A 14,353-nucleotide genomic window follows, 5' to 3' on the forward strand; every position below is an offset into this window, starting at 1 on the left:
TCACTACCGGGCAGCTAGTATTCAGAAGATTTTGGTCTGGTGTAATTCTCCAAGTACCAACTGGTGCTCAATAGAAGCACATTCTTTCCAATCATCCCCTTCTCTTCTTGAATCTGTGCCCCACTATCCATGTGTCCTTCAGAGTACACTACAAATTCTATTGTGCTCTCTACTTTGAAGATCTGGAAACAATTTTGTCAGCATTTTAGACTTTCTGCACCTTATCTTCTACTCCCTATTTGGAACAACCATCCATTTCTACCCTCCAATCTTGACCAGGATTTGTTTTTGTGGCGTGAGAGAGGTTTGGTATGTTTCAACTATTTATTATTTTTAGAAGGGACCTTTGCCAGTTTTAATGATCTTGTAGCTAAATGTAATCTGCCTTAAAACCTGTTAAGGCTAGGGGGTGCTGTTGTCACTATTTATGGAAATCGTGTAATTTTTGAAACTGCTTCCTACAAAATTCTTGATCGTACAATATGCATATTATTATTATTATTGGATAGAAAACAGTCTATAGTTTCTATAGCCGTTGAAATTTTGTCTCTGAGTGGAACAGAACTCATTCTACAGCAATTTCCCTGACATGGAGTCAGATTTCACACATTTTGGCCCCTGTTCTGGAGTCAGTTTTAAGGCCACTGTTATTGCTATGAGTATACGGACACTGCTTACGTCTTCCCCTGGATGCCTTTACGTGATGACGCTTTGAATGGTATCGATTGCCCAATCACAGCCCCTATAAAACAAAAACACGTGTAGGTAGGAACTCTTTTCTAGGTGCGTAAGGCGCGCGGAGGACACCGACCTACTGTTTTTCCAAGCATTAGTGTAGCCAGTTATATTTCTCAGGTCATGTTTCTACTCGTTATAGGAGTTAAAAACATCATAAGGTAGTTAATTTAAAGCGTTTTATAGCAATTTATATCCGTTTAGTGCGATTTTGGGACATTTATTTCTGAGATACTGTGAATCTCTGGGCACCGTTCCAGTTCATGCCGAACGCAATGTGCATTTCTACATGGCAAGAGGACAGCTTTCGACCAAAAGACGATTAGACCCAAGAAAGGATTCTTTGACCAAGATTCTGATGGAAGAACAGCTCAAAGTAGGAACAATTTATTATGATAAATCGTGTTTCTGTAGAAAAATGTTAATGGCTTAGGACGCCATCTTTTTTGACGTAGCTTCGCTTGGCGCAAACTGTATTGAAAAGTAAGGATAATTAAAAAAATGTAAATCCGCGATTGTATTAAGAATTAAATTGTCTATCAATCGCTGTCCACCCTATATTTTTTAGTCACGTTTATGAGTATTTATGTATACGACTAGATCACTGTCTAATGTGGCGCAGGACATTTTCTGACCAGCTGGGCTACTTTTCTCATTGTCTAACCATGATTTTGGTGGCTAAATATGCACATTTTCGAACAAACTGTATATGTATGTTGTAATGTGATGTTACAGGAGTGTCATCTGAAGAATTCTGAGAAGATTATTGAAAAAATTAATATATTTGGCGATGTTTACATTATCGCTCTCTTTGGCTAGAATCAATGCTGGTGTAATGTTTGCACATGTGCTATGCTAATATAACGATTTATTGTGTTTTCGCTGTAAGACACTTAGAAAATCTGAAATATTGTCTGTATTCACAGGATCTGTGTCTTTCGATTAGTGTATGCTGTGTATTTTTACAAAATGTTTGATGATTAGTAGTTAGGTAAACACGTTGCTCATTGTATTTATTCTAGTCCATTTGTGACGGTGGGTGCAATTGTAAACTATGACATCTACCTGAAATATGCACATTTTTCTAACAAAACCTATCCTATACCATAAATATGTTATCAGACTGTCATCTGATGAGCTTTTTTCTTGGTTAGTGGCTATCAATATCTTAGTTTAGCCGAATTGGTGATAGCTACTGGTGTTGGTGGACAAAGAAAAGATGGTGGATTATGCTAATGTGTTTAGCTAATAGATTTACATCTTTACATATTGTGTCTTCCCTGTAAAACATTTTAAAAATCGGACATGTTGGCTGGATTCACAAGATCTGTGTCTTTCATTAGCTGTATTCGACTTTAATGTGTGAAAGTTAAATATTTAAAAAAAATATTTTTTTTGAATTTCGCGGCTCTGCCTTTTCAGTGGGGGTGGGGGGGGGTGTGCCGCTAGCGGCACCCCGGGGCTAGACAGGTTAATCTCTTCCTCTATTTCAAAGCTCGTAATTTTGTTAGTTCTCACTTTCCTACTTTTCCTTAATCACCTCCTATCACGCTATTAGAAGGGATCCTGTCACTCCGGCAGATATGGGGACATCTCATATGATGATGTTATGCTCTCCTCTGAAAACCTCTCCCATCAACAAACTAAAGACTTACTGGGGAAGAGAACTTGACCTAACAGATGACTGGTCGGAGGAGGCACTTCTTAGGGTTAACATATTCCTGTGCTCGGTTAAGTTTAAATCAGATCAAAGTGTTGGACAAAATTCATTACAAAAAAGGCATTAAACTATTCATTTTTCCCCAGAGACAAATGACACGATGCGTAATGTCTCCCGCTGATCACAGTCACATGTTTTACTCATGCTCTAAGCTGTCAAGAGTTTTGTTCTTCCTTTTTAACTACTCTCTCTAAAGGTATTGATATTGACCTGCAGTCTTGTCCTTTGATAGACAGCACAAATGGAAGTCCAAATATAGCTATTCTCACCTAAAGTAAAGCAGATGTAACGTTTGCTTCACTAGTAGCCCGCCAACAGATTTGGCTTAATTGGAAATCTCTCAAAACAACCGCGGAGTTCTTATGTCTTTTCTTAATTTAGAGTGCATGTACTGCTAACTTTTTTCTGAGATGGCCACCTTTAATTTACTTTTTTTGACAAATTACACTCTATTGAGCAAGATTAAGAACTTGGGACCAAAAGGGGGAGGGGTAGTGTGTTGTGATCTGTTGTACTTTTATTTTCATATTGAATGTTAGTTTGCTTGTTTTTTTTTTGGGGGGGGGGGACGCTTCTCCAATAAGAAAAGGGGGAAAAAGATATTGGTACTCATGTCAAGAATTGTAAAGTGTATGCATTTATATGTCTTATTCAAGAAAGGGAGAAATTGCCCCTGCCAAACACTGTTCCCCTCCATCTCTCTGGCACTAATTTACTAAGTCCCTCTCTAAACTCTGTTTTCCTCCATCTCTGTGCCTTTCTTCACCCCTCCCCCTCCTCACTTTCCTTCTGCCTGGGTTTCTCTGGGAAAAGAACCATGAGAAGGATGGCTTCCAGGAACCGTTGTCTAAACCCAGCGTCTGCAATGTGGCCCCCACTGCCCCTCTAACCAGCCAACCTGGTGAGACACACACACTTAACCCTCGTGCTATTCAGCAATATTTGCTGTAAACCAGTGGTCCTCAACTGGTTGTCTCGGGACCCAAATGGAACCAAATATTCTCAGTCGCAACCCAATATTAGCATCCCATTTTGTTGTTGTTGCAAAAATACAATCTGGAAAACTATTTAGAATGCTATATTGATAGTAAATGTAGCAATTATATGATAAGGGAACAACATTCCCACCTTTTTCCATTGTCAATAACTCTAATTTGCCAATATTCTTGATGAAGAATGTTAATAAGCTGACTGGTTTGAGACCACAAAATCAACCAAATCCGCTAAATAGCACTGCTAATAGCTCCAGATAAGAAAATACTGTGATTGAAAAAATAGTTTCAGAAATAAAACAAATAATAAATGTAAGTAGGTTCATTATCATTTCCCCACACTTTCTACATAGTTTTAGTTGTTTAAGTTCAGACTGAAGTATTTTTGTTTATACTATCCATTTTCTCTTTCATCTCGCCATCACTGGGATACTGGGGAGTTCACTTATTCATCTCATGACTGTGGAGGAGGTGATTCATTTATTACTTGCGTATATAAAAAGCCAAGAACAACTTCAGTCAAGCAGAAGAGTCATTAGCTAAAACCTCTCATGGCTAAGAGGTGCAATGAATGGTTATAATTTCTTAATGTCTGCTTATAAGATCTGCACTGACGGATAGTTAAACTGGGCTCTCAAAATCAGGGACACAATTCATCAGATTTAGTTATTCTCAAGCACTTCTACCCAAGCCTCAAGCATCCACACTCAAATATGCATCAATATAACCAAACCATGCATCAATATAACCAATGTATAACCATACATTTTGTTTCAAGTGTGTTTTTCTTTGGCTTAGTGGAGACATTAGCTGTGCGTTCCTAGTCTAAACAAAAAGAAACTGTCTAGCTAACCTAAGCATGTTTTTATTTTCCACCTCATATACCAGATGGGCAAAGCATGCAAATGCGGTACTGTTTTCATACCTGACAAGCATTGCTTAATATTTTTATAATGACCATAATATAAACACAAATCGCTTAATGCAGCTTAGCAGACTGGCGAGCATCTGGCTCATTAGGTATTCCAAGTGCCCCCCAAACAAAAACAAACACAAAAATGGTATTCCATGTGTTGTGGAACAAGAGGCAGGCACACACTTTCCAGTGAGCAGCATGCCAGACACATGATAGGGGGAAAAAAAGAAAACTCGGCCAACCAGCAGCCAATCGAACAAACAATAGACCAGTCGATTAAATTGTCAGCCCGAGTGGATACCAACATCTGGAACATGGCAAAAGCACCAAGTCACTGACACAAGCACACATGCAGCACCTGACTACTAAACTGAACACTCTACTTTGCAGGTCGTAACCAGGCAGGAGGAAAAGGATACTGGACTGGCCACAGAAGCCATGGATGATGTACATGAGCCAATCAGGATGCACTGTGTCCTTGACGCGCTCCAGGAGCTTGCCGTTCCACACGTACTTGGCGTACGGTTCACTCTGGAGGCCGTGGAACACTGCAGCGGAACCATGACATAGGAACACAAAACACCACAGAACAGCTTACATGGACAGGATCAAGGAGGGGATGGTTTACCACCGATACAGTAGATTAGAACATGGAAACTGTATTGAGGAGAGACAGATGAGCTGAATAAAGATTTTGGTTTTGGGCTAGTAGTGATGTCCTGATCAACCTTTTAGCTGGTGAATGGCTTTATGAGTGGCTTGAGTTGTGAGGATCTTTTTCTATTTGGAACCAGTGACTGACTTAAGTTATAACATCAAGAAAACATAACCAAGTGTAACATACAACTCCTTTTTTTGTGCTAACAAATGAAATGTGTTCAATGGAGTGTAATCACAAAAACTGGAACTGGAGTTTAGGGAGAGTGTGAGAGGGCAGGAGCGGTCTGACCTTGTGTGGGCAGGCCCTCGTCCTCGAAGATGTCAAAGCTGTCCTGCTGTCTGCTGCTCCGTGTGTGCACCTCCTCCACTGTGCCCGGGTCACACGGGCTATGCAGCAGCGTCAGGTTGTACTGCAGGGAGTGGCTCAGGTCATAGCTGTAGCTGGGGGGGTGGTCAAAGTTCATAGGTGAAAAGGTTAACGAGGAAGAAGAACACTTCGATAATCAGAAATCAACGAGATGGATGAATGGAGTGATGCGTAAAAACAATAATGATAGAGGAATGAACGGGAAAAAATCATTTTGTTTTACACCTGACAGTACGTCTATTTTTTTTTTTTTTTTTTTTTTTCTTGACGATATACCTTTTTTATATCCTCAAGGAAAAAAACATTGTAAGGTCCAAAATGTATCTTCACCTGTCGCTAGGGAGAAAAATTTCCAGCTTGACAACAAGTCTGAGTGAGAACTAATGGAAGGTCATCTGCGGAGCGAGTCGTGACTACACTAAGTCAATACAGACCCTTTAGTACAGCTACTGCTACAGTGGGCTTTAGATGGTAGGTGCTGAAGGGCATGATTCCAAGAGGAGTTACGGATACACCAGATGGGTATTTTGAGCTCTCTGTGTGTCACTCTGGCTTAATGACGAAAAACTGACAGACACTTCAGAAAGGAGTCCAAACAGTACTTTAATGATACATAACTATTGGTGGCAGTGATGTCATCTCTTAGGTGTTTTTGTAAGAGAATTCAATGAAAGAAAATACAATCTAATTCAATGGATGGATGGAAATAAAAGATAACCGTTTGTTTTAACACTGAGATAAAAACATTAGGAACACTTTCCTAATATTGAGTTGTCCCCCTTTATGCCCTCATAACAGCCTCAACTCGTATGGGAATGGACTCTACTATGTGTCGAAAGCGTTCCACAGGGATGCTGGCCCATGTTGACTCCAATGCTTCCCACAGTTATGTCAAGTTGGCTGGATGTCCTTTGGGTGGGTGGACCATTCTTGATACACAGGAAACTGTTGAGTGTGAAAAACCCAGCAGCGTTGCAGTTCTTGACACACTCAAATCGGTGCGCCTGGCAAACTCTGTTCAAAAGGCACTTAAATATTTTGTCTTGCCCATTCCCCCTCTGAATGCCACACATACACAATCCATGTCTCAATTGTCTCAAGGCTTAAAAATCCTTTTTTAACCTGTCTCCTCCCCTTCATCTACACTGATTGAAGTGGATTTCAATAGTTTTAATGAGGATGTTGATACATAAATCCATAAGAGTGTGGCTCTGTCCTCTCTCACCGACTCATAACATCACTGCAGTAAAAGATCCAGTCTTGAAAGTGTGTGTGTGTGTGTGTGTGTGTGTGTGTGTGTGTGTGTGTGTGTGTGTGTGTGTGTGTGTGTGTGTGTGTGTGTGTGTATGCACATGAGAGGGATAACCTCAGATATACTATACATCTTGTGTGACATTTGTTCCAACAAAGTAGCATACAAAAAAAGTGAAGAACTGAATAGCGTTTGACAGGTTCCATACTGCAGCAAACACCTGAGCATCCTGATCACCAAGGCTTGTGACAAACAAAAGCATTGACTTGACAAACAACAGAAGAGCTATGTGGAGGAGTGGGTATTTTTAAGATCTCACACACTTACTTACCTGAAGTAGAAGTTACTGGACAGGTCCACATTCTGAAAGATCCTCACGTATCTATAAGAGGAGAAATAAACAGTCCCAATCTCTTATGGTTATGACCTGCATCACTGACATAATACTGGTTGTGACTAGACAGAGTACAGCTACGACCGGAATTGACTTTTCGTAGCAGTTCAGGAGCGCATTTGAGCTAACCCTAACCCCTTTCCTAACATGAACCTAATTCTCCTAACATGCCACGTGGCTGCGTAAGTTCTCCTAACCTGCTACGAAAAAGTAACTTCTGGTCGTAGCTGTATCCCACCTAGTCAGAACCTCAAATACTAGTGGCAGGAGTTTTTCCTGTCGCATCACCACAGTCACATGACCGGAGTTGTCAGGTCACATAGGAAACAGTCCTAGTCTTTGAGATATAACATCATACATGTTACTTTCTCATCTCAATGAAAAGGGGAGACAAGAAAATGTCATAATCATTTGCTGTGCACGGCAGGTTATTTAGACCCAGTGATCCTTAGCTGGTCACACTGTGAAGCCGTCACACTGTGTGTGTAAACAGAGAGAAACAAGTGAGAGAAAGAGGAAAGTGGAAGGAAAGGAGAAAATCTCCAGTGGGGTGTGAGATGTTGGGTATATAACGGTTGACCTACTGTACCTGGCCTCGTCAGGATGTGTCACCCTCACTGAGTCGTTGGGGATGTAGATCATGTTAGTATCCTCTATCTTGTATATGGAGTGACCACCAATGTCGGCCATCTTCCTCCGCTTGGTGATCAACACGAGGTAATAACCCTCAAGGAATCGGACAAAGCCTGCAAGACCAGGACAATGAATACACATGAACAGCACACATAAGATTAGTATTACTATAGGACACCTCAAACCACCCAGATAACATTTTCATACATCTATGTACAATATCTATTCTCATCTCAACAATCAAATGAGTGCCTATCTATGTATGTATGTGTGTGTCTTCATGATAGATGAGACCACTTGTTTTTCACGCTGCATGACCACAACACACTCACAGTCTGTTCATCTGTCTTACATCCTTCATTATCACCTTCAAAATCTTTATTTTAAATTATATATATATATTTTCAATTACAAAATAATATGCTTTCAGTCCTGGAATGTGTATTCACTACTGTAATACACAGAGATATACTGCTTCACGGAAAAGCAGAATAGATGTTCTCTGAGAGCATATTATTGTTTGTCAATCATATTAGTCAGGCTGTTTTCATATGATCTCCTCTTGGAGGTCATGGACCGCTAGAAACACAGACCACAAGCGCCATGTCGCTTGGACCAGGGATTCCCAAACTCGGTCCTGGGCCCCCACTCCCATTTACGTTAATGGGAGGGGATGAGACTATAGGCAAATCTACAGGTTACGCATCCTCCTGGGGGAAATAACCTACTGGGGATAGATGAGAGAAACATCCCTAGAAACAGCATAGGATAAATTCATTTGGATAAATGATATTAAGCATAAATGGTTTGAGGATTGGGGATGAGAGAATGGACATTTTGTACCTCCAAATGATACCCTTACCCATTTTACATCATCAGAACCACCCATGTTCTTGCCGTGACACATTGACATTCAATTTCCCTGCTTTGTCTGGGTCGGTGTGAGCGATTTCCTAGATCAGTGGTTCCCAAATTGAACTCAGTCCGGCTTTCAACTTACTCTTGAAAGTTGTAATAGTAGAATGCAAAAGGTGTCATTTAGAAATTGGGCAGTGCATCATCAGTTCCTCTTGTCATGTCAGTCATCGCAAACCGTAGAGAGCTATTTGTCCAATGCTGGAAGGTGTGACATTAGTGCTAGTACGAACTCGGACACAGGCACAGAGAAAAACAACAGATAGAGGTAAGGGTAAATCCAGAATATTTACTTAAGGTCTTCATAGCAAAACAACAAAGCAAGGGCCCACGAGAACACTGAACAAAACATGAGACTTGAGCAACTGGCCCAGTCCACAGTGGAACCTAAATAGTCATCCAGCAGGTGATCCCAATAAGCCCAATCAGGGTCACCAGGATACTAGAAGTAACCCAAGGGTGTTCTCCAGTGGCAACCTGGGGGGGGGGGCTGAGTGAAAAGGTTTGAGAACTCCTGTTCTAGATCACCATCCAGCTCAATACAGATGACTTCCAAGAAATGTTTCTCTGTAGGCCATGCCATGTTACCTACGTAGCCAATTGCAGTGATCGTCAATTTCAGATAGAAAAATAGATTGGGTGTCTGTGGGTGTGAATGTTTAAACCTTAAACCACATTAGTGCTGAACGATTAACTGAAAAGTTGGTTATTTTTCAGTTTTTAAAACAACTTATTGACCGATGTCAGTTCAATTATTTGAATTCCAATTCTCAATGCTAGTATCTCTAGTTTCTCTAGAGATAAATCAGATCATGTGCGAATTGTGCGATGTAGTAGGGAGTTGTAGTGTCCAACAGACCAATGTTCTACATAATTATCACGTTTTCAGCGCTAAACTAACTACAATGACCATAATCCATTGTACACCTGTTTCTTTTAGCCTGCGACATATAGGTATGAAAATGCCTGATCAAAAGGGATAGGCCTACTTTGAGAGCAATTGCTTCGAGGTATCCATGGAGGGCCTAGTCTCTGCTGGTTTTTCCTTTCATTTCAGACCTAGACAACCAGGTGAAGGGAATTCCTTACTAATTAATGACCTCATCAATCAAGTACAAGGGAGGAGCAAAACTCTGCAGACACTAGGCCCTCCGTGGAGTTTGACACATATGATCTAAGTGATTGTTGGTATTTATGAGTATGCCTTATTTAATTTGAAGAACTATTAAAATAGTGATTTTCTCAGACAGCATAGGCAACAGCTTTATAGAGAGGAGAAAATAACTTGGAATGAATTAATAAAATCTAATTAAACAAATGTAATATACACAACAACTGAAGTATTTTATTTAAAAGTAAAGTAATGTGAATAAATGGTTAATAAGTCAGAAGCAGTAATGGGCAGTCACTACCACCATGGGACTTTCCTTACTTGTTTTATTCTGTGTAGTTACAGAATTCAATCCACATAATGAAACCGAATTATATTTTTTTATAATCGAACTGAGACTACCTCAAAATGCAGTAGTCGCTCAGCCCTATACTAAATTAAAATCGCAGTTATCAAAAAACATTATTTTCCGTGTTATAGCCTAACTAGACAATAGGCTATAAAAGCCTGGGGAAAGTTGTGTAATTTAAAATAAAACCAGAGAGGAACTTTAGGCTTCTTTGGGGAATTTGCGAGGCGTGCAAAGACATATTTTTCTGCCTGGCCCCTCCCTCCCCTCTCTCCCTTGCGCTAGCTTGTGTGGGGCGTATTCATTATTCTTTGTGAGATACAGCATTCCATTGAGAGATACAGCTTTTGATTGCCGATAGATAGAACCATGCACTAGGCCTGACTGTCTGCCTGGTGGCCGACCTGCATACTGTGCACCTCCCCTCTCTCTCCGCGTCCCTGGATCGCTATGAATGTGCTTATTTTCTCAGAAGTACGGCAACTAATAAGTCTCCTCCGTTTCAAAAACACTGAAGTTTAGGAGTCGATCCCTAGCGAAATCAAATCTTGACACTCAGAAATGGGAGTCGACACCGGGCGTCGACGTGCAAAACGTAAAGGCAGTAGCGGTTATAGCTTGTAAGGCTCCCTGGGCGAACCCCCCTTTCAGCGCCCCACCCGGCAACAACAACAACAAAAAAGCACCATTCTGCACTAACTAATTTTTATTCAGACATTTGGAAAAACACAAATAAATATTCATAACATTTAAAACTATATAAATACACTGCTCAAAAAAATAAAGGGAACACTTAAACAACACAATGTAACTCCAAGTCAATCACACTTCTGTGAAATCAAACTGTCCACTTAGGAAGCAACACTGATTGACAATAAATTTCACATGCTGTTGTGCAAATGGAATAGACAAAAGGTGGAAATTATAGGCAATTAGCAAGACACCCCCCAAAACAGGAGTGATTCTCCAGGTGGTGACCACAGACCACTTCTCAGTTCCTATGCTTCCTGGCTCATGTTTTGGTCACTTTCGAATGCTGGCGGTGCTCTCACTCTAGTGGTAGCATGAGACGGAGTCTACAACCCACACAAGTGGCTCAGGTAGTGCAGTTCATCCAGGATGGCACATCAATGCGAACTGAGCGCACCTAAATAGCAGCATCCCTCACCCCCATATAGTTTTAATGTAAAAAACGATAAGGTATCATGGGCAGAGGTGGCCTGCACCCTGGCTTACATGCACTTCACCTGTGTGTGTGTGTGTGTGTGTATAATGAAGCTGCCAGTTGAGGACTTGTGAGGCGTCTGTTTCTTTAACTAGACATTAACGTACTTGTCTTCTTGCTCAGTTGTGCACCGGGGCCGCCCACTCCTCTTTCTATTCTGGTTAGAGACAGTTTGCGCTGTTCTGTGAAGGGAGTAGTACACAGCGTTGTATGAGATTTTCAGTTTCTTGACAATTTCTCCCATGGAATAGCCTTAATTTCTCAGAACAAGAATAGACTGACAAGTTTCAGAAGAAAGTTATTTGTTTCTGGCCATTTTGAGCCCGTAATCGAACCCACAAATGCTGATTCTCCAGATACTCAACGAGTCTAAAGAAGGACAGTTTTATTGCTTCTTCAAATCAGCACAACAGTTTTCAGCTCTGCTAACATAATTGCAAAAGGGGTTTCTAATGATCAATTAGCCTTTTAAAATTATAAACTTGGATTAGCTAACACAACGTGCCATTGGAACACAGGAGTGATGGTTGCTGATAAATGGGCCTCTACGCCTATGTATATATCCATTAAAAATCAGCCGTTTCCAGCAACAATAGTAATTTACAACATTAACAATGTCTACACTGTAATTCTGATCAATTTTATGTTATTTTAAAATGGACAAAAAATGTGCTTTTCTTTCAAAACAAGGACATTTCTAAGTGACCCCAAACTTTTGAACGGCAGTGTGTGTGTGTGTGTGTGTGTGTGTGTGTGTGTGTGCATACACACACACACACACACCGCCTTTGGAAAGTATTCAGACCCAATGACTTTGTACACATTTTAATACATTACAGTCTTATTATAGATTAGATTAAAATAGATTAAATAAAGAAAAATAGTCAATCTTCACACAATACCCCATAATGACAACCCAAAAAAAGGGTTGTCCAAAATTGTAAAAATTTATAAAAACTGACAACATATTTACATAAGTATACAGACCTTTTGCTATGAGACTCAAAATTGAGCTCAGGTGCATCCTGTTACCATTGATTGGACATGATTTGGAAGGCACACACCTGTCTATATAAAGGACCCACAGTTGACGGTACATGTCAGAGCAAAGAACAAGCCATGAGTTCGAAGGAATTGTCCGTAGAGCTCCGAGACAGGATTGTGTTGAGGCACAGATCTGGGGAAGGGTACACAAACATGTTTGCAACATTGGAGGTCCCCAAGAACACAGTGGCCTCCATCATTCTTAAATGGAAGAAGTTTGGAACCACCAAGAATCTTCCAAGAGCTGGCCGCCTGGCCAAACAGCAATCCGGGGAGAAGGGCCTTGGTCAAGGAGATGACAGAGCTCTAGAAGCACTCCACCAATCAAGCCTTTATGGTAGAGTGGCCAGACGGAAGCCACTCCTCAGTAAAAGGCACATGACAGTGCACTTGGAGTTTGACAAAGGGCACTTAAATTCTCTCAAACCATGAGAAACAAGATTCTCTGGTCTGATGAAACCAAGATGGAACTCTTTGACCTGAATGCCAAGCCTCACGTCTGGAGGAAACCTGGCACCATGCCTACGGTGAAGCATGGTGGTGGCAGCATCATGCTGTGGGGATGTTTCTCAGTGGCAGGGACTGATAGACCAGTCAGGATCGAGGGAAAGATGAACGGAGCAAAATACAGAGATCCTTGATGAAAACCTGCTCCAGAGCGCTGAGGACCTCCGACTGGAGAGAAGGTTCAGCTTCCAACAGGACAATGACCCTAAGCACACAGCCAAGACAACGCAGGAGTGGCTTTAAGTGACAGAGCTTGAGAGGATCTGCAGAGTAGAATAGGAGAAACTCCCCAAATACATGTGCCAAGCTAATTGCGTCATACCCAAGAAGACTCGAGGCTTTAATCGCTGCCAAAGTTGCTTCAACAAAGTACTGAGTAAAGGGTCTGAATACTTATGTAAATGTGATATTTCAGTTCTTTATTTTTAATAAATTAGCAAAAATGTCTAAAAAACAGTTTTTGCTTTGTCATTATGGGTTATTGTGTGTAGTTTGGTGAGAGAGAAAAAATGGTTGGAATTTTAGAATAAGGCTGTAACCTAACAAAATGTGGGACAAGTCAAGGGGTCTGAATACTTTCCGAAGGTACTGTAAAGTGTATGCCTGTGCGTCCTTGCTTGCGCACATCTGTTTGTTGTTCTCCCCTAAACTGTATGTAGATCAGGGCTGATGGGGGATGAATGGCATTCACACTACTGTCAGACCTATTACCTGTTGGTATAATTCTACAAACACACTGGCCCGGAGACAGTTGGAACAAGGCACCATGATTAAAGCCTCACAACATTGTCTGTTCAAACTACTGAATGTCATCTGACTCAGCCTCCAAGTAAATGGGTTTGTGTGCGTGTGCGTGTTCGTGTGCGTGTGTGTACAGAAACGAGACAGAAGGATAATAAGGCTGTGTGACGCTCCCCTCTCAGGATCCCTTCTTCCCTCTGTTCAGTGTGAACTTGATCTCAAAGCTTGACATTTCTACTAGCAAGAGCATCACAACTCCACATTAGCAACCATTTCACCTTGAGATGCTTCATTCTTCCAGGCATTAAGACTAAATACATCTCTCAGGTTCAGACACTGAAATTACCAATTAAGTAACAAAATTTGGGTTTCAAGAGAAAAATGTGGGGAAATGGTCTAGCGGGAAGTTGGTTATTGTCAAACTTCAAGTGGCCACTGAAGGCCTTGAGAGATCAGGTAGTGTCACGTGCTTATGAGAGTAGAAACAGGTATAGAGACTAAGGCCAGAAATACATCTGAATGGGGTTGGATTACGCTTTTAAGTCTTTATTTGATCAATTAAGTAAACCAAAACAAGTGACTGCATTGATTAGCTTCTTGTAAAAAATATTTAAAAAATAGCCTGCTAGGAGCACTAACTCTATAATATCTCTGAACCCTCCAAAAGCTGGTTTCCACAGCAACACAGGGACAGAAAACACACTTTCTGCCCTTAATGACTGCTTCAGGATCAACTCTCCTTACCACAGTCCTACTAGCCTACACATCTCAGCCAAAACCCTCATGTGCAGT

At 41.0% G+C, this 14,353-nt stretch overlaps 1 protein-coding gene across 1 annotated transcript in view; it reads right to left on the reverse strand.

Annotated features, from left to right (window-relative positions):
• fig4a (FIG4 phosphoinositide 5-phosphatase a) overlaps window positions 1-14,353 on the reverse strand; it is a 104,393-nt gene that overhangs the window by 80,594 nt on the left and 9,446 nt on the right. The window contains exons 5-8 of the mRNA XM_055885309.1: window positions 7,626-7,782; window positions 6,974-7,024; window positions 5,313-5,464; window positions 4,783-4,911 (exon numbers count right to left, since the gene is read on the reverse strand). Of these exons, the coding sequence (XP_055741284.1) occupies window positions 4,783-4,911; window positions 5,313-5,464; window positions 6,974-7,024; window positions 7,626-7,782 (489 nt within the window). The remainder of the gene's footprint in view (window positions 1-4,782; window positions 4,912-5,312; window positions 5,465-6,973; window positions 7,025-7,625; window positions 7,783-14,353) is intronic.

Source organism: Salvelinus fontinalis, chromosome 27 (genome assembly GCF_029448725.1).
Source record: "Salvelinus fontinalis isolate EN_2023a chromosome 27, ASM2944872v1, whole genome shotgun sequence".
In the NCBI taxonomy this organism is placed as follows: domain Eukaryota; kingdom Metazoa; phylum Chordata; class Actinopteri; order Salmoniformes; family Salmonidae; genus Salvelinus; species Salvelinus fontinalis.